The following is a 21,283-nucleotide window of genomic DNA, read 5'->3' as shown; positions in this document are numbered from 1 at the left end:
CACTCAGTTAAATGGCTGCCTTTGGCTCAGGTTGTGATCTCAGGGTCCTGGGATCAAGCCCCGCATTGGGCTCCCAGCTCAACGAGAAGCCTGCTTCTCCCTCTCCCACTCCCCCTGCTTGTGTTCTCTCTCTCTCTCTCTCTCTCTCTCTCTCTGTGTGTGTGTCAAATAAATAAATAAAATCTTTTTTAAAAGTGCCTTGTATGCTATAAAGTACTCTGCAAATATTAATTTATACCCATATCTATACTCACAGTTTAGGCCTATATCTATATCCACATCCAGGTAATCGGTCAACCTGAGTAAGATCACATTCACAGATCTCAGTCTTATCATTGCCCAGCATAAACTTCACCATACCCCCAACAACCCAATCTGTAGTAGAATTACTTCTTCCTCATTCACGACTGGATTCTCTAAATTCCACATATCTGGAGGAGAATTCTATTATGAGAGATTGTTCTCTTGATCTTCTGCTTCATCAAGCTAGGCAAGCACCAACTAGAAAAAGTACAGCAGTAACTTTAGCCTTCCTGAACCTTCCTTCCCCTACTCCATTCCTGCAGATCTCTGAAATGCATGGCTGTCTTCAGGCCAACACTGAAGGTACATTCTTGGAAAGAGGCACTAAAGAGGAAGCAAGTCTTTTCTTTCACAATCTGAAAGTGATTCTGAAAAATAATCACAGGCCCAGCGAAGAGGCTGTGAAGAGTAGAGACTGTATTGTGAGGCACGGTGATACTGCACAGAGCCCAGGAACGGGGACTGGTTACTACGTGTGCCAGTTCTGATTCTCTGACCAACTGGCTCCATGATCTTGGAAAGGAACATCCCCTCTTACGTTTGCTTCCTCATCTGAAATATGAAAGAGTTAAATGTTCTCTGAAGGGCCCTTGGAACACTATGCGTCCATTTCCAGCAAGACAGTGTGCATTAGTCAAAAAGAAAAGGAAATGAACAGCAACTGCTTTTCACAAAGGAAAAGCAAACAAAATGCCATGAAGCCCCAGCTTTCCCTCCTCTTCCCTTCTCCTAGTACAACCATACAATCCCTGGCAGAGGTCTTAACCAATTAGCACACTGATTACCTTCTGCTTTCCTATTTAGTGCCATAACAAAACAATCATTCCCAAAAATCCTAAAACACTGGGCATGGGTATGGATTCTAGAAGACAAATCTCTCCAAACAAACCAAATACGGAGAGATATCACTATCTCCAGTGTTAAAAGCAAGAGAAATTCAGCATGGTGACAATGGTGGTAAGGACATTCTCTTTACAACTCCCTTTGGAGTTTTTTTTTCCCTGCTCTAAACAAAAGTTGTAAGGGGCAGTAATAAAACACCTTGATGGCTGGCTCCCCCCACCTAATAAATTCAGTATGGATGAACTAGGGATTAGTCCCCAGCTGTCAACTGCCACATGCATAATACATATTTTTCCAATCACACGGAAAGACTTTTCCACGACAGCCTGGCTCTGGAAAGAGAATTGGAAGCTGAAACGTGGCCATCCTATTTCTGGGAAATCCTTAATGAAAACCTTTTGCAAAGAAATGCCTTTAAGTTCCTAATATGGTACTATACTGTGGGGCCTACTGCTTGTCACTTAGAAGAAACGTCATGCTGCCTTACGATAAAAATAATATGAAGGGAGGACTTTGTCACCCTTTAGTAATGCTACATATTTCCCAATTATACACTACCCACTATAAAAAAAGCAGCTGCTTTTGCCAAAAACATCAACAAATGAGCAGAGAAAAGGGGAGGCCTCTAGAACTGCCAAACCAGCTGGTGTAGGCTCTTAGGGAAGGAAACAAAGAAGACAGGCATCACACCATCAGAAGGTACAGCCATTCTTCTATGACAAAAGACAGAAAACACAATCACATCATAATTAAATTGAGGCTAGTCTGCTTAACAGGGAAACCTTTAATCCCAGCCATGATGTTAGGATGGGGGAAGGGAATGAAAGGAAATTCACTTCGGGTTCAGTTCTTTACTGCCAACTGGGTCATTTCAAAGAAAAGTACCCCCAACCCCAGTAAAAAATATCCAGGCAGTTTTAATGCAAGATACCTGCTTTAAAGTACAGTACAAAAAGAACCTTAGAATGGAAAACCTGACTCTGGTTCCCATTTGGATGCCAACTCCAGGTCCCTGAAGGAGTCAGTTCTCTCCTTTGGCTTCCTTTTCCCTAGACATAAACTCAACAGAGTGGATATAAAGTTTTCTAAAAAACCTTCCAGGTCTGTTATTCTATAAGAACCAAAAGAAAATGTAGGACTATAAGCCAAACACCTCTGTTTTACATGCACAATGTGGGAAAAAATATCCTTAAGATGTAACTCATGTATCATAAAACTCACTCATTAAAGTGTTCAATTAAGTGGGGTTTAGTATAGTCACAGAGTTGTACAACTATCATCACAATCTAATATTAGAAAATTTCACAACCCCAAACAGAAATCCTTTGCCTATTAACAGTCATAATACATCCCCACCCTCTCCACCAGCCCTAGACAACCACTAACCTGTTATAACTTCAGGTTTGTTTAATGTTTTCAACATCATAAGGTTTTTAAAATAGCTGTATCATATCGAGGTGCCTGGGTGGCTCAGTTGGTTAAGCATCTGCCTTCAGCTCAGATCATGATTGGGCGGGGGAAGGGGAAGCCCTGGGATGGAGCTCTGCACTGGGCTCCCTGCTCAGCAGGGAGTCTGCTTCTCCCTCTCCCTCTGCCCTTCCCCCAGTTCATGTTCTCATGATCTCTCTCACTCGTTTTCTCACTCCTATAAATAAATAGAAGTCTTTAATAAAATATATCTGTACCTATTATATTTTTTCTCTTATTACAATTATTTGATGTATTACATTATTACACTGATTGATTTTCAGATGTTAAACTATCTTTGGATTCCTGAAATAAATTCCACTTGATTATAGTATATAATCCTTTTCACGTGTTGCTGGATTTGGTTTCCTAGCATTTTGTTGAGGACATTTGTGTCTATATTATTAAGGGAATTTGGTCTATAATTTTATTTTCTTGTGATATCTGGTTTTACGATCAGGCTACTACTGGTCTCAGAGAATATGTTAAGAAGTGTTCTCTCTCTTTTTAAAGAGTTTGCAAAAGATGGGTATTAATTTTTACTTAAATGTTTGGAAGACTTTACCAGTGAAAGGAGCTAGGCCTGGGCTTTTCTTTGTGGATAGTATTTTGATTACTAATTCAATGTCTTTACTTGTTATAGGTCTCTACAGATTTTCCATTTATTTTGAAGTCAATTTTTGGTAGTCTGTGTCTTCCTGGAAATTTGACCATCTCATCTAAATTACATAATTTATTGGCATAAAGTTATTTATAGTATTCCCTTTAATTTTTTTTAACTTTTTGTAGGGTTGGTAGTGTCCCCTCCTTCATTCCTGCCTTTAATAAGTCAAACCTTCTATCTTTTCTCTTTGTCAGTCTAGCTAATGATTTCTCAATGGTGTTGGTCTTTTTAAAAATCAACTTATGATTTTTTAAATTGTCTCATGGCTTCCTATTTATTATTTCATTTAATTCCACTTTATATTCATCTTTTCATGCCTTCTACTTTCTTTGGGATTAGTTTGTTCTTCTTCTAGTAACTTAATGTGGAAGGTTAGATTACTGAATTGTGGTCTTTCTTCTTTTCTAATGTAAGTATTTAGAGCTATAAATTTTCCTCTAAGCACCAATTTTCCTGCATCCCCTAATTTCTAGCGTGTTGTGTTTTCACTTTTATTCATTCCAAAGTATTTTCTAATTGCCATTATGATTTCTTTGGCCCAATGTGTGATATTAATCACACATTGTGATTGTGATATTAATTTCCACGTATTTGTGAACTGCCTAAATGTCCTTTTGTTATTAATAATTTCATTCATTATTATTATGAATATACTTCATGTGAACAAATATACATACACGTTTTGTGGCCTAGCAGAAGGTTTATCCTGAAAAATGTTCCATGTGCACTTGAGAAGAATGTGCATCTGCCTTTGTCATGTAGTGTTCTACAAATGTCTGAAAGAGGTCTAGTTGGTTTATAGTACCGTTCAAGTCTTCTATTTCCTTGTTAATCTCTGTCTAGTTAATCCAGACTTTATTGAAAGTAGAATACTGATGTCTCCAACTACTATCTTCAGAGTTATCTATTTCTCTCTTCAGTTTGGCCACTGTCATTTCATGTATTGTGGAGCTCTGTTGTCAGGTGCATATGTTTATAATTTTATATCTTCCTGATATATGAACTGTGTTTACCATTATAAAATATTTTTCTTTGTATGTCAAAAGTACTTTGTCTTGAAATCTATGTTGTCTAGGGGCACCTGTGTGGCTCAGTCAGTTAAGCATCTGACGTGGTTTTAGCTCGGGTCATTATCTCCGGATCCTGAGACTGGACCCCACTTTGGGTTCCACATTCAGCACAGAATCTGCTCGCTCCTCTCCCTCTGCTTGCTCTCTCTCTCTCAAGTAAATAAAATCTTTTTTTAAAAAATCTATGTTGTCTGATATTAGTATAGCCACCACAACTCTCTCTGGTTACTGTTTGCTTGGAATATTTTTCCATCCTTTTATTCTCAACCATTTGTGTCTCTGAATCCAAAATGTAACTCTTTTTTAAGATTTTATTTATTTATTTATTTGACAGAGAGAGCCCAAGTAGGCAGAGAGGCAGGCAGAGAGAGCAGGAGAAGCAGGCTCCCTACTGAGCAGAGAGCCCAATGCAGGGCTCAATCCCAGGATCCTGAGATCATGACCTGAGCTGAAGGCAGTGGCTTAACCCACTGAGCCACCCATGCGCCCCCAAAATGTAACTCTTAAAGACAGTACATGTTTTAATCAATTTATCCATTTTACTAATTCCTGCCTTTCTACTGCAGTGCGTATTCCATTCACACCTAATTATAGATAGGCAGGATTTATGTTTACAATTTTTTTCTATATATGTTGTTTCTTCTCTTCCTCCATTACTACCTTCTTCCTTGTTAAATATTGTCTATTGTACTATTTTAATTCCCTTGTTTCTTTCAGTATTTTTTTAAGTTATTTTATTAGAGGCTGAGCTCAGGATTACAATTACCATCTTAATTTAAAACAATCAAGTTCAGATTAATTTTAACTTAATTTAGAAAGCATAAACATGGTGCCAGTGTAATTATTTCCTTCCCCCCATACCGCTTTGTGCTGTATTGCCCTATGTATTGCATCTTTATGTATTATAAGCTCATTAACACAGCTTTGTAAATATTGCATTATGCAGTTGTCATTTAAATAGGGTAGGAAAAAAGGAGTTACTAAAAGACAAACTGTCTTTTATACCTTCATATATAGTTACATGTACTGATACTCTTTATATTTTGTACAGATTTGAGTTACCATTCATCATTCTTTCATTTCATTCTGAAGGATTCCCATTAGTATTTCTCATAGGGCAGATCTCCTAGTGACAAATTCTCAGTTTTTGGTTTTGTTTACCTGAGAATGTCTTAATTTCTCCCTTGTTTTTGAAGGAGGAAGGATGGCTTTCATGAATACAGAATTCTTGGTTGATATTATTTTTCTTTCAGCACTTTGAATTTCACCAGGGCTGGCTCCTGGTCTCCATGGTTCTTGATAAGTTTGCTTTTAATCTTATAAGGAACCCGGTTATTTTTCTCTTGCTTCTTTCAAGATTCTGTCTTTGGTTTCCAGCTGTTTAACTATAACATATCTAGGTATGGCTCTCCTTGAGTTTCTCCGATGCAGAGTTTTTTTGAGCTTCCTGAACCTGGAGATTAGTGTTGTTCATCAAATTTGGGAAGTTTGTGGCCATTATTTTTTTCAAATATTCTTTATGCTCCTTTCAATCTATCTTCTCCTGAGACTTCCATAATGTGTATGTTATTGGTGTTCCACAGTTTCCATTATGTCCCACAGTTTCTGGGGCTCTGTTCATTTTTCTTCATTTTTTTCTCTCTTTTTGCTCAGACCAGATAATCTCAATTGATTTATGTTCACGTTCTTTGCTCTTTCTTCTGCTAGCTCAAATCTGCTACTGAATTTTTCACTTCAGCTATTTTATTTTTCTTTTTTTTTTAAAGATTTTATTTATTTATTTGAGAGAGAGAGACAGTGAGAGAGAGCATGAGCGAGGAGAAGGTCAGAGAGCGAAGCAGACTCCCCATGGAGCTGGGAGCCTGATGCGGGACTCGATCCCGGGACTCCAGGATCACGCCCTGAGCCGAAGGCAGTCGTCCAACCAACTGAGCCACCCAGGCGTCCCTATTTTATTTTTCAATTCCAGAATTTCTCTTGTTCTTCTTTACCATTTTTATTTCTTTGCAGTGTCTGTTAATACACTATTCTCATGCATTCCTTTAAATCTTTAGACATGGTTTCCTTTATTTCTTTGATTATATTAGCTGATTTTAATTTTTTATCTAAATTCCAACATTTAGGCCACATCAGGAACAGTCTCTACTGACTGCTTTTTTTCCCTGCATAGAGGCCATAATTTTTTTGGCACGCCTGATTAATTTTTTTGAAAATTGGGCATTTTAAACAATATAATGTGGTACCTCTGGAAATCAGATCTTGACCCCAGGTTTTGCTGCTATTGTTGTTCTGTTATTATTGTTGTTGCTGTTGCTTTGTTTAGTGTCTTTCTTGAACTATGTCTGTAATGCTTGTATTCCTTGTATTTCTTGCCACTGACTCTCTGCTTGGTTAGCTTAGTGGCCAGCTAGTGACTTCAGATATCTTCTTAAATGACTTGAACCACTAAGACTGCCACATTTTGCCAAGGAGCTCTGTGTGTATGTTGGGACATTCCCTCAACACTCAGCCAGGTAGTTTACAACTTTGCCTCAAGTTCAAGCATAGGAGAAAAATTAGAGCCCCCTGAGGTCTTTTCTAGGCACACAAACAGCCTAGAAAAGAACATGCATGTAGCCTTCTAGATCTTCAGGAATATGTCAGAGTTTATCAAAACCTCCAGTAGGTATCTCATTTCCCCATTTCTTCCTTTCATGTTTTTGCCTGGCTCTTGCTTGCCCTATGGGTACTGCAGTCTCAGGCAGCTATAATGTTAAACACCCTAGGGATAGAATTTTTCTCACTGAGCTAGCCCTAAGTCAGGTGAAGTAAAGAGAAGCCCTATTAATGGGATTTTCTAGGTAGCTTTGAGACAGGTTAAATAGTGACAAGACTCTGGGTATGTGAGTTCCTGAGGAGCTACAAACCCAGTCTTCCCCCCCACCCCCCAGATGTTAAAAGGACTGGTTTCCACAGCTAATGTGGTTATAAGGCTGTGGATTTTCAAGGTTACCCTGAAACTATGGAGAAGGGAAAAGGAGGCAGTTTAAGTTAAAATGCCACAAACTCTGCTGCTACAAAGGTTCAACATCTTTTCATCAGTAAACACTCTTTCGATTGTTGCAAGCCTTTTGGTTAATTTCCAGAGTTCTGAAAAGTTAATTTTGGCAATTTTTTCCAGTGTCCTCTTTGCTTTCACAAAGTCAATTTTCTGAGGTATTTAATTCCCTCCAAACACAATTTTAAGGATCTCTTGCCCCAGTATGGCTGGAAATTTGCCTACAATGAAACACACTCCTGAGGAAACAGAAGTTAAAAGAAGCAATGGGGTAAAGAATAAACAAACAGCTACCCGTTGTTGCTGCTAGGGTGGAGAACTGGGGAAATGGGACATAAGAGGAGACAGAAGGTTTAGCCTTTTGTACATTTTGAATTTTGTACCATGTTCATGTGTTACCAATCAAAAAAACTGTAATATACTCATAAAAGGAGATAGTAGGTACTTCAGATTTTCCCTGAAGACTCCATGAGATGTACTATACTCTGTCTGTTTCTGAGAAAATTTCCACTCACTTGATGTGTCTGTTAACTACCATTAGCCAGGACCATTAACTACCAAGGGTAGTAAGACAGGTAGCTATGACTTAGAAACTCTTCCTTTTTCAGTTCATTCTTTTTCTATGGGAAATTACATACCCGTGGTCTAACTCCCTTTTCTCCCCTACAACACTCCTCTTTATAACATCAGATAGAATATACATCATACCCTGAAATTTTCATTGCTATTTTGTAATTAATTGTAATTAAACTATTTAAATGAGCAATCAGATGTTTTATGTTTTATGCTCTCAGATGGAGAGCCCGTAGCAGCCTTATTCACCATTATTCCCCCAATTTCCAAGATAGTACCTGACACATACAAGTGCTTAGCAAATCCATGTTGAATTAAATTGAAATGCCTTTACATTGTGCAAGGCTCTAATACTTGATGCAAGTCCAATCAAGCATCATGAGGGCTCTCTATCCCACTAGCCAAAAAAAAAAAAAAAATCAGCTCAAGATTTCCAGGGTACACCCCTGGAAAACCATATTTCCTTCTAGATCTTCATGGGCTTTAGAAAATTCCTATAGTAAATGATTAGAGAAACAGATGCCAGAATAAACAAGTCTGTGGCTATGCTTTAACAAGTGAGGCTATAAAAATTAAGCTGAAAAGCAACTTTCCTTCGTCACTATTTCCTTCATCACTATTAAAGCTTGGTTCACTTCTCCTCCCAAGTCCCTACATCACTACTCGTCCAACTACTTTAGACTTTGGAATCTGGTGTTCTGAGGGCCTTCAATGAACATGGCAATAATACCTCCACCAAATTCTATTTGACACTGGTTAACACCTACTGATAACAGTACCATATAACATACTCATTACATTGATCTGACTTCAGAGAGTATTTAAAATAACCCCATGTGTTCTAAGGCACTAATTAAATATCACCAAGATAATGACAGGATATCTACTGAGAATGTATATTACATCACCAACTCCTCCCTGCACAGCATGACACTATACCCACCCCAAAGGAATTATAAGTTTTGGGTTCTCTCACTACAGAGCTATTCAGGACAGAATGAAAAGCCATCAGGGTGACACCTTTCAGGAAACATTCATCAAGAAGATAATCAGATAAGTTAGCATGATTCAAGTCATCTAGTTATGCTGGACTTATCAGTTTGATATTCCCCTTGCCTGCTCTTCCAGAGTAAAGGTGATGGGCTCTAAAGTTCATAACAGAATCAATTTAGGCTGCTTGACTATGAGCAAGACAGCTGCAGCCCAGAAAACAGAGAATGATAAAGCCAGGAGGAACACTAAGGCTTACTGACCAAAACTCTAAATTTTACAAATGGGAAAACTCAGGCTCACAAAGCTAAATACTTATTCAATATCATACAGCAAGCTAGCGACAGAGCTGGAACTAGCAACCAGTTTCTCTCTGTCAAGATGGAGATGACCCCCCACTGAGGATATTCAAGATCAAATTTGCCTCACAAAGGGAATCAATCCTTCCAGGAAAGCATTCACCACATAGGTGCCCCAGTTGCCAAAGCAAGAGGTAAACAGATACTCCAAAAGGTCACCTTTTTTTTTTTTAAAGATTTTATTTATTTATTTGACAGAGAGAGATCACAAGCAGGCAGAGAGAGAGGAGGAAGCAGGCTCCCCGCTGAGCAGACAGCCCGATGCGGGGCTCGATCCCAGGACCCTGAGATCACGACCCGAGCCGAAGGCAGCGGCTTAACCACTGAGCCACCCAGGCGCCCCTCCAAAAGGTCACCTTAATGTAAACATCTAAAACTCTGGTCTTTAAAAGTATAGAATGTAAGTACAGAATATAAGAAAGTGGCATTGTTAAAGAATTTAAGACTAGGTTATAAAAACTATACAAATTACATGATTTCTACTTTATCAACTTCATGTACATTTTTAGAATAGAATGCATCTTTCATATTTTTAGTTTTTCAATGTTGTTGTTTATTTTTGTAAGTAGTCTGTACACCTAACACGGGGCTCAAACTCATGACCTTGAGATCAAGAACCACATGCTCTACTGACTAAGCCAACCAGACGCCCCTTTTTTGAATTCTTATAAAACATAAGTCTTAATTAGTCCCAGACAGCCTATGTATGTGACTATACATGTATATGTGTAGACTTGGTGATATAATTATTTTTTTTCTGAAATCTGCTTTATATATACAAACATACAAAAAGTATGTTATCCTTGGTTTTTGAAAGACTAAAATTTTTGTTTAAATGTTTCTATTTAAATACTGACATGTACACTAAAATAATGTGAACATTTACATAGGCATAAAATAAGTTCCTATAATTGGGTTAGTCATTCCTTTCCCAAATGATTAAACTACAATACACAATACAAGAAAAAAAGGCATGGAATGTTAGAGCTGAAAGTGAGCTTACAGATTTACTGCCCAACCCTACCTTTATAAAGCCACAGACCTGGGGCCCCAGCAAAATGATTTATGAAGGTCACAGATCCCATTAGTAATAGAACCATATCCAAGTATCTAATCTTCATGTCTAGGGTTTTTTCCATTATACTATCATTCTGCCTTCACTCATATGCCAACAGTGCCTAGTAGTGCTTCCCAGGAGAAATCTCTATCTGGAGACTACTGCCTTTCATTTCCCTAGCACATTAGCATCCAAGACTCATAGACTAATAGAGTTAGATCATCTAGCTCAGGAGTTGCAACCTGATTAAAAATAGGCTGTGAATGTATTTTACTTAGTTAGCACATTTTTTAAAAAAAGAAGAAAGTAAAGGCCGTTTGAATGTGGTGAGGCTGCTATATTTTACCCCAATCATTCCAGCCCTATTAACTCATTTCCAACAGCTTTAAACTTTTCCATTTTCTCCTTGGCCCCTGACAGCACTTGAGGCTGTGATCCCCGAATCTGGATCAGGCATAGTTAACAGCACACCAGAGTAAACCTAGTTGATGGAAATGCTACCATTAGCTATTTTCATTGCCTTACCAATAAAAATCCATTTAGCTTTTTTTTTAGGTTAACTAGTTGTATCAAAAGTCTGCCAACTGCTACCAGTGAGACAAACACAACCTGCTGCCTATTTTGTATGCCTCTGTCCCTTAGCTGAGATGGCACGGTTTTTATATTTTTAAACAGTTGAAAAATTCAAAAGAATAATATTTCATGACTTATGAAAATTAAGTGAAATTCATATTTCCATGTCAACAAATAAAGTTGTATTAGAACACAACCACTTTCATTCCATGTATATATTATCTATGATTGCTTTTTCGCAACAATGCCAGTTAAATAATTACCACCAAGACTGTATGGCCTGCAAAGCCTAAAACATGGCCCTTTACAGAAGAGATTTGCTGCTGACCCTTGAGCTATATCAAAGAGAATTTAGGGCCAACTGGGTGGTACAGTCCAGTTAAGTGAAGGACTCTTGGTTTTAACTCAGGTCGTGATCTCAGGATCATGAGATCGAGCCCTATGTTGGGCTCTCAGCTCAGCATGGAGTCTGCCTAAGACTGTCTCTCCCCTGCCCCTCCTCCCTCTCTCAAATAAATAAATGAATCTTTTAAAACAGGGAATTTAAAGCTGCCAAATAACTTCTGAAAAGTCACAAATATTTGTGTGGAATTGCTCACCCCTCACACATCACTATCAGATGAATCTTCCCGAAGCACAACTCAAATCATGCTTCTCTCCTACCAAAAACATTTTTAATACTCCCTCTCTCTATCAAGAAAAATCTGGGGACGCCTGGGTGGCGCAGTTGGTTGGACGACTGCCTTCGGCTCAGGGCGTGATCCTGGAGTCCCGGGATCGAGTCCCACATCGGGCTCCCAGCTCCATGGGGAGTCTGCTTCGCTCTCTGACCTTCTCCTCGCTCGTGCTCTCTCTCACTGTCTCTCTCTCTCTCAAATAAATAAAATCTTTAAAAAAAAAAAAAAAGAAAAATCTGAAGTACTTAACAGGTCCCTGCACACAATAAGGCCTCAGCCTGCCATTCCAACTTCATCTCCCCAAAACGCCTTTCCTGCGACCTATCTATTGCAGATGACTTGAATTATCTGCTGTCCCTTTACATCCTCTGGGTCATTTCTACTACATGAAATACCTCATCCTGAATACAGTGCAACACAGTAAAGTAAGCAAGGCCTTCAGACTCAGGTCTGGGTTCTAAATCAGACTCTTGCCCTTATTTGTTGAGAAAGTTATTTAGCACCTCTGAACTTCAGTTTCTTCATCTATCCAATGGGAATAATCATCCTTACCTCATAAGGCTGTTATAATATTTCAATGCCTGGCACTGTGAACAGTTAAACAAGCAATAAGTATGAATTCGGACAAATTCCAATGCCACTTCCTTCTTTCTTTTTCCTTGCCCTCTCACCAAGAAATGAGCTCTCCTGCTGGTCTTCATGTGCCACGATATCCACCTGTTCCATTCTTATGGCTTGGATCCACATCCACTGATAGTGACCTCTACCCACATTTGATAGGGATAGTGATAGTGATCTCTACCTGATAATCATCTCTACCCATGTCTTTTCTCTCCTACTAGTCTAGGAACTCTCTGAGGGCAGGAACCATTGTTACAAAGACTGTCACATTTGTGACAGCCCTGAGCATGGCAGCCTGAATACAGTATGTGCACAGGCATTTCCTGAATGAATGGTATGTGTTCACTGAACTATATATAACATTTATTAGATGTATCATGTTGCCTTGTGATATAAGCAGGAGCCACATCACTTATTCTGAATAATTCCTAGCCTGAGTGCTTAGAAAATATTCAAACAACATCAGGGACCAAAACTGCCAACAGAAAGCCAAAGGACAAACAGAAAAGCAGGCAATATGTTCAGCTTTCAGAGTCACAGTATTTTTATCTTCCATTAGTTTAAGTTATAACCATCATCTTGTACTCCAACAATTATAAATAGATCACATTTAAAGGGGGGGTAATCAACCACTTCCCTAGGAGAGAGACATGTTGAGTATTGTTAATAACCTCTGAGGACAGATGTAAGTAAACCTAAATATTCAAAAGGGACCCATGTTTATTGAATAAATCATCACACAAAGTTGACTTAAACCTTATCCGGAGCTCTGTACAAAATCAGACACAAACAGGATAAATGCAGAAATCCAGTTCCACCTAGGCTAACAACTTAAAAAAAAAACTGCACCTAGTTTTTGCAACACAATGCACCAAGTTTCATTGGTTCCTAGAAACACTAGCCATTTGATTTTCTAGTCAACAGAGTAAGTTAAAGGGAAAGGTGTCAATCATTCTTTCTGACAATCAGCCTTTCATGCCAGGCTCCAAATGCCAAAATGAATCCCCACACATGAAGACAAAATTAATTGCTGAGACATGTCAATGTAGAAAGTGACATTTTCCAATAAGATGACAGTAAAAAATATGTTTCCAACGACTTCTGCTTATTCATTGCCCTTCAGAAACCTACTGAGAAACATACACTCACCATCAGATACATTATTAACCTAAAGATGCATTATCAACAACTTTCTATGTTTGACTGTTTCCATTTACAAAGCAGTTTCATTAATCCATTAACTCCTTTGAGTCTCGCAACAACCCTGTGAGGTGGGTGTAATCACCCCCATTTAACAGATGAAGTCAGCAATCTATGCCATCTTATCCCAAGATGGAAAAGCCACGTCTTCTAACTCCAGTTCCAGCCTTCTCTTTTTCCTGTTTCCTTCACACAAAGAAAAGCTTACCCTTGTTTTGCTTCCCCACTCATTCTCAAAAAGCTAGCAGTGTAAGGAAGTGGAGTGGGAGGATTAACATTACTGTGATCAAGACAGTGGGAAACATCCCACCTATGCTTCTACCTAATCATGTTTTTAGAATCACGCAACTTAAAGGAAAGAAATGGAGTGTGGGTTAGGTGCTGGGTTTTATTTCCCCCCGCCCTATTTTGGCTTTCTATGTATATTCGGAAACAGAAAACCACCCTGAGTATCAAGAAGCCCCATGGGCCAAAATATTTTCTTGGATCTTCCACCCATCTGCAAAGGTTTAGACCTTAATAACTGCTGATTCTTACCAGTTTCCGTTTCAGAGAAGGAAAGAGTCAGAACCACTATTTGCCCTTAGCATACAAAAATCTACTCTTCCTTGAATGCCTTAAAAAAAAAAAAATCTACTCTTCCTCAAATGTGTTACTGAATTGTTTATTGTCTCTTAAAAATCTTAATCTCTCTGTAGCTGGTCACTTTTTAGCACAGTTTTCAGCTTACCATACACTTCACACCCCTTTCTGGGGTTTATGAGGAGCTACATATACCACGCAGCTTATCATAATAAGTAAATTTTTTTAAAAAAATCCAAACATTCTCTCCCTTTCCTTTCAATGAACCCTCAATCTGTCTAACTAGTTTTGTGTCATAACCTGCATATCTTTAACCCCTCAGTGAATTCTATTAGGTGACAACACACCCCAAAGCCCAGCCTATATGTCTCTAAGAACCAGCATTTCCAATACCCCATCTTTCAGTTGCTGCCGAGAGTGTGCTCTTCTTTGGACCACAATATGACAAAAAAAAATTAAATAATCAGACTCCATCAAATGACCAGCAGGGACGTGGGCCATTTATATATTCTGACCAAAGTGGGCAGACAACACTGGCAGTGAAAGCACAGGCCTGCCAGGAGCAAATCAAAAGAGCTGCACAAAAATATCAAGCCTTTCTCCCCACTCTTCATTGACTCCATCTGCCTTAAGAAGGTCCTCGCACAGGACTTAGACACAGTTTTTCAGGGATAAATGCATTCAGAACAAAGTCATAAGCTGACAGGACACATTTACCAGTAACTCTGAGCAGTGACTTTCTTTTTTGAAACCATTTTGCAGCCAAGAAGAGAAAAAATTATCACTCCACCCAAACGCTAGCCTCCATTCTTCTGGGTATATATACTTTGGCGCAAAGGGCTGGCTCGCCTGCGCTCTTGTTGGGAATGTTTATTATTCTTTCTCTTACTCCAAGCCTTCTGCCAACTAGCAGAAATAAAAACTCCACACAGTGGGGAAGGGGGGGTAGGGTCCCACAGACGTCAGCTGTGACCACTGGCAAAGCCAAGCTAGATGAGGTTCCTTCAGACCAGTGGCCCTTAAGCCTAGCCCTGAAGTATGCTCTCTGGGGACTGGGCTCCTTGTGCCAGGTACTGGGCAGGTCTTTGTTTCACCCCCAAGGAGAATTCAGTGGCATGTGAGGCCATCCAAAATTCTGAGCTCAGACTGACTCTGACCAAAACCACAGCTCAGTGCCTTATTTTCTTTCTTTTTTTTTATTTTTTTTTTGAAATTAACATATAATGTATTATTGGCCCCAAGGGTACAGGTCTGTGAATCGTCAGGTTTACACACTTCACAGCACTCACCATAGCCCATACCCTCCCCAATGTCCATAACCCCACCACCCTCTCTCTGCCTCCCTCCCCCTTATTTTCTTTTTAAATTTGTGTTTGTGGTATTTTTTTTAAGATTCTATTTATTTATTTCATAGAGAGAGAGAGAGAGACGCAGTGAGAGAGGGAACACAAGTAAGAGGACTGGGAGAAGGGGAAGCAGGCTTCCCACTGAGCAGGGAATCCAATGCGGGGCTCTATCTCAGGACTGCAGGATCACAACCTGAGCCAACTGAGCCATCCAGGCACCCCCACAGCTTAGTACCTTAAAAGAAAAAAAATCTGGGGCGAAGGAACTTTCCTTAGAAAACAGGTTGATACAGGGAATTTTCTTTCACTACCTCAACCCTCATTCGTTAGCAACCATAGGCCAGGACAAAACCATTACTTGTTCTGCCAGCTTCTAATCTCTCTTATTTAGAAGGTGCTAGGGCAGTTCCTTGGTCAGGTTGAAAGTCTCCTTACCCTTACCCAAATATATAGATAGAGAAATATATAGTACACATGAGTACTAAACATGTCCAACAGTACAGGCAAATTGTCCCTTCAGAACAACAATCCTCCAAGTAATGATAGTTGCAGAGCAAGAAGGTCCCTGGCACAGGTACTGATCAAGTCTTGTAAGGTCAAGGCCTTCTAATTACAGCCACCACCTTCCACTGACCCCACTTCCGAAGTGTTCGGAAACCCACTCGCCTCAGAGAACTGAACTGGAAAACACTTTGAAACCTCCCTTCTCCCTGTGGTGTGGAAGAGCTTAAAGGCCAGAGCCACTAGCTCATCCACCAAAGCCTCCCACTTACTTCTCATTGCGCTGATAAGCGCGTTGCCATCTTTGATCACGTCCTTAATGAATTTATTGGTTCTCTCCAGCTCCTGCTCATAACACTTGAGCCTCTCACGGAAATCGGGGCTGTCCAGGTAACAGTCGCTGAACTCCAGCGGGGGATGCCCCATGGTTCTGACGGCGAGGGCTGAAAGGAGCGAGGAAAGACACAAAGACCAAGAGCATCAGCGGGACAGTAGGGGAATGGAGATGGGGGAACTGAGTGCGGGACCCGCCTGGGAAACTCATAGCCTCCCTCCCTTTGAAAGACAGGTACCTGTTCTTTTGAGATTCCTGGGTAGAACTGGCTGGTCTCCACCGGAAGCAGGCAGCCGGCAATTGCTTCAGGTGACACAGAGACCTAACTAATGCAGTCCGATCCTGGAGGGGTTCTGCCTAGCAAGCGGCATGCCCCCAAGGCACTGCCTTCCCAGATAGGCAGCCCTGCCTGCCTCCGGAGACCAGTGGGATCCTTCCTGAGCAACTGCAAACGTGACACTTTAGCCCGCCCAGGGTGGAGGCTGGGGTGGACGCTGGGACTGGAAGCTCCCTCTCCCCGCTCCTCGTTCCCGAGCTAACTGAAGATTTCCTTTGCTGAACTCCGCGGGCAACCCTGATTGCACCATCCCCTCCCCCTTCTTAAAGCCAGAGCTCCCGCCCCGCCCTAGCGAACCTTTGCGCCGATCCCGAGCACTCGGGCTCCTTCTTCAACTGTCTTCCACGCACCCTGGGATTGCGTTACCAAACTGTTCTTGCTCCTGAGAGTTCTTCCTGGTCCAAGGGAGCCGGCCTGCTGTCCTGTTAGGCGTCGGAGGGGTTAAGCCCTGGCGGTAGTTGAAACGTAGCCTTCCTCACTAGACACCCGAGAGGGAAGGGGAGGGCGATATCGCTACGCACAATAGCTGCGGTAGCCTGGCGCTTCCCTACGGAAACAGGAGAGCACTCGGAGCCCTAGGACTCCAGCTGGGAAGCGTGGCGGCCTGGGAGATGTAGTCTTTCCGTTTCTCGCCCCTTGACTCCTCCCTGCAGTCTCCCCACCACCCTGCCAGGGCGGAGGCTTTCCAGGCAAGACTTTCCCAGCCTGCCCAGGCTCGCTCCTCCGGCCCAGCCAAGAGAGGCAGGTGCACTGCCCTGGAGCCTAAAGAGGGAAAGTTTCCAGAACGAGCGAGAGAACCCCGGAGGCGTCGGTTGCGGGAGGCCATCTCTCACTTCCCATTACTTGACTGTGTTTTTGTTTTTGTTTTCCCTTACACCATTTCCAGCATCCCTCTGTGAGAGCAACTTCCTTTCCCCTTCCCTTGCCCATTTCTCCCTATCCTAGTGTTCTGATTCTCCTGGGCCCTCGACCTGAACAACCTCAAGGGTTGGCTTCTACCCGAGGATCGCAATGTTAGGCTCAGAACTCCCTGCCAAAGGAAGGGAGGCCATAATTAGTTCACTTTTTTCTGAATAGGACCTCAGAGCATGGATTTTGTGATTCCACTCATCGCAGAGGCTGTTCATTAAAGCACATGATTTTCCGTGTGTAAGTGGAAAACCTAGGAACAGGATGTTATAAATTGTCTTGCGGCTTAGTTGAGAGACCTCTTGTTCGTTGTCAAGGTGGGAGAACTGTGGCTACTCTTACAGTTGGATGCCTTGAGATTAAGAGCAGCTTTGCCTTGGAAAATCATGTGTACATGGGCAAAAGGATCCATTTTTATTTTGGAGAAGTGTTTAGATTACATTGCCCTGTGAAGAAAGCCAAGAAAAGCCAGAATTGAAGGGGGCTGTAAATAGAGTAATAATGGCTAACCCACCTGTATGGGGGTCATATTTCTGCTATTAAAAAAAAAGTCACCACAAACTTGGTGACTTAAAACAACATGAATTTATTGTCTTAGAGTTCTTGAAGTCAGAAATCAGAAATGGACCTCACTGAGTCAAAACTAAGATGTCAGAGGGCTGTGTTCTTTTCTGGAGGATCAAGGGCGAGAATCCACTTCCTTTCCTTTTCCAGCTTCTAAAAGCTATCCACATCCCTTGATTCATAGCCCCCTTCCCTCATCTTCAAATCCAGCAATGCCTAATCAAGTCTTCCTCCCACTGCATTGCTCTGACACTGACTCTCCTGCCCTCTTTCACTTAAAAGAACCCACCAAATAACTTGGGATAATCTCCCCATCTCAAGATCCTTAACTTAATCACATCTGTGATTTTTTTTTTTTTTTGGTCACATAAAGTAGTATATTCACAGGTTCCAGGGATTAGGACATGGACATATTTCGAGGCAACATTGCTCCACTTTCCACACAACCTGTAATTCTATAAACCCATTTCACTAATACTCAAAATAACCCTATGAGATTGGTATCCTTATTATACCCAGGTAAAGATACCCCACTTGAAGAGAAGTTAAATGACTTGCCCAAAGACATACAGCTAGTTAAGTGGCAGTGTTGGAACTTGAGCCTAACCTAGCTGGTTCTCTAGAACCCACTGCTCTTACACACTATACTATAATGCAGTATGGTAAAGAGTCCAATGAAGAAATGCCTTCAGAAAATTAATAAGTAGCCACATCCCAGGGAAGGATTTTATTGCCTACTCATTTTATATTTATGAGAAAATGTCCAAATTGGGCTTTTAAAACACTATTGCAGGTACTAGGGAAGGTGTCCAATAAACAGGCATATGGTCTTTCATTCTAGCAAGGTTCTGTATAGCATTCATTCACTAATTTGACAAGCATTTTTTGTATATCTGCTATATGCCTTGACTTACAGAGTCTATACCTGTTTTCATCACTATGAATATTACCACTGACATTACTGATGTTAGGTACACTCTTGCTTGTCTAACTTCCTATACTTAAAGTGTTTTTACAGCCATCTGTTTTATCCTTTATCTAGACAATGAGGCCAAAGTGCCTGGATCAAAATGCCCTGGATCAAATACCAGAGAAGAAAAGGATTAAAATTAGAACTCAGTCCTCAAATAATAGCTGCATTAATTGAGCATTATCCTAGATGCTTTGCACACATTATACTTCACCCTCACAAAAGCACTATAAGATTGGGATCTTCAAACTTTTATTCACATAGCCCCTAGAAGAATTTTGAGAAGTTATGTACTCCTTCACATATTTTTAGGTTGACAACGAAACTTTTCATCAAGTTTAAATAGTTGCAAAAGGTATAATATCCAGTATACTATACATATTGACAACTTAGAATAAAACCTTTATGTTGTGCTTTGAAAGATTTTTACTGGATTCTAAATACCAAAGCAATTTGATGCCCACTATCAACATTAAACACAAAAGTGTAAACTGTCTTTTAACCTTCAGAAAATTTGCATTGTTCCTTTCTTCTCCTTGAAATCGAATATACATTGCATTCTCCCCAAAGAATTGTATTCCTTCATAATATATTTTTATACTTGAAAGTCTCCTATTGATCACCATATTGAATTTCTCTGCAACAAAGGTTTATTCATAAATAGAAATTGAACTATTTTTATTTCTTTGCGATCACAGCCTCCAAGTATAAAAAGTCTTCTAGATTCAGTTACAATCACAATTGTTATGCATACACAATAGATAAAAACCACATAAAACTCTTATACACTGTGATCATTACTTTTTCTCAGATCTCATAATCTTTGTAACAACATACCCCAAATAGCCATTACACAATTAGGGTAACCTGAGATCCAGCATCAAGATCATAAAACATCCTATCAATATGAACCATGTAATAGGATTATGCTGCTATCCCTAAGTTATCTTGTTCCATGGATCAAAGATTTGAGTCAATAAATGATCCAGTTTGACTGGGTAAGTGTAAGTGTGGTCATTCAGAGGTTTTTCTTTTTTTAAGCTTTTGTGTAAATTCCAGTTAGTTAACATACAGTATAATATCAGTTTCAAGTGTACTGTATGGTGATTCAGCACTTCTGTACATCACCTGTGCTCATCACAGCAAGTGTCCTCCTCGATCCCCATCACCTATTTAACCCATCCCCCCACCCACCTCCCCTCTGGTAACCAACAGTTTGTTCTCTATAATAAAGAGTCCGTTTCTTGGTTTGCCTCTCTTTTTTTTCCCTTTTACTTGGTTGTTTCGTTTCTTAAATGCCATATATGAGTGAAATCCTATGGTATTTATTATTATTAAACATAAAACATAAACTTTATTGGGAATGTAGCTCTTAGTGAGATGGATGGGAAAGGGGCAGCACAGGACCTTGACTTAAAGAAAATTTCTGGGCATTGATTTTTGAAATTGCACTTTGCTTAGCACCAAGGGTTTTTACACCCTGAATCAATGTACCTTGTTAAGAATTTTGACCTGTGAAAGGTAGGCTTTGATTTTTAGAGACTTGGAAAGAGAAGGAAGAAAGGCAGAGAGAAAGTGAGAGAAGGCAAATAGTTTTTTTTAAGGAAGTAGGACTAAAGAAAGTTGAGGATTTGGAAACTGGTCCCCTTTCATCTTTATTCATAATCACCAAGACCTGGAAGGAACTAAGAGTCTTTCTGTAGGTAAATGTATAAATATGCTGTGGTACCTCCATACAATATAATATCATTAAGAAAGGAGCCATCAAGAGTGCCTGGGTGGCTCAGTTGGTTAACTAACTGCCTTTGGCTCAGGTCATGATCCTGGAGTCCTGGGCTCAAGTCCCACATTGGGGTGCCTGCTCAGTGGGAAGTCTGTTTCTCCCTCTAACCCTCTCCCCTCTCATGCTCTCTCTCTCACTCTGTCTCTCTCCCTTTCTCAAATAAATAAATAAAATCATAGAAAAAAAAAGAAAGGAGCCATCAAGATAAGAAAAGACATGGAGGAAACGTAAATGCCTATTAGGGAAATAAACCAATCTGAAAAGGCTACCTACTGTATGATGCCAACATTATGATATTCTGGTAAAGGCAAAACTGTGAAGACAGTTAAAAGACAGACTGTGCTGGAGGTTATGTAAAGGATGGAGAGAATGAATAGGTAGAGTAAAGCAGAATTTTTAGGGCAGTGAAAATATTGTGTATGATGCTATGATGGTGGATACATATCATTATATATTTGTACCAAGGGTGAACACTAATGTAAACTGTGGACTTTGGATAATTATGATGTGTCAATGTAGGTTC

The 21,283-nt window shown here is 40.2% G+C and overlaps 1 protein-coding gene across 3 annotated transcripts in view; it reads right to left on the bottom strand.

Moving 5' to 3' along the window:
• Positions 1–17,175, bottom strand: part of OPHN1 (oligophrenin 1) — a 560,040-nt gene extending 542,865 nt beyond the window's left edge. For 2 of the 3 annotated variants that reach the window (XM_044235858.1, XM_044235860.1), the window contains exons 1-2: positions 16,832–17,175; positions 16,136–16,306 (exon numbers count right to left, since the gene is read on the bottom strand). In XM_044235858.1, the coding sequence (XP_044091793.1) occupies positions 16,136–16,289 (154 nt within the window). In that variant the 5' untranslated portion in view covers positions 16,290–16,306; positions 16,832–17,175. Of the gene's footprint in view, positions 1–16,135; positions 16,307–16,435; positions 16,719–16,831 lie in introns of those variants that run through there. The other variant, XM_044235859.1, reaches the window with a different exon arrangement.
• Between the last annotated feature and the right edge of the window lie 4,108 nt (positions 17,176–21,283).

The sequence above is a fragment of the Neovison vison genome, chromosome X (assembly GCF_020171115.1).
Source record: "Neovison vison isolate M4711 chromosome X, ASM_NN_V1, whole genome shotgun sequence".
Classification (NCBI taxonomy): Eukaryota; Metazoa; Chordata; class Mammalia; order Carnivora; family Mustelidae; genus Neogale; species Neogale vison.
The sequence above is the reverse complement of the archived record's forward strand: the minus strand, read 5'-3'. Positions and strand labels throughout refer to the sequence as shown.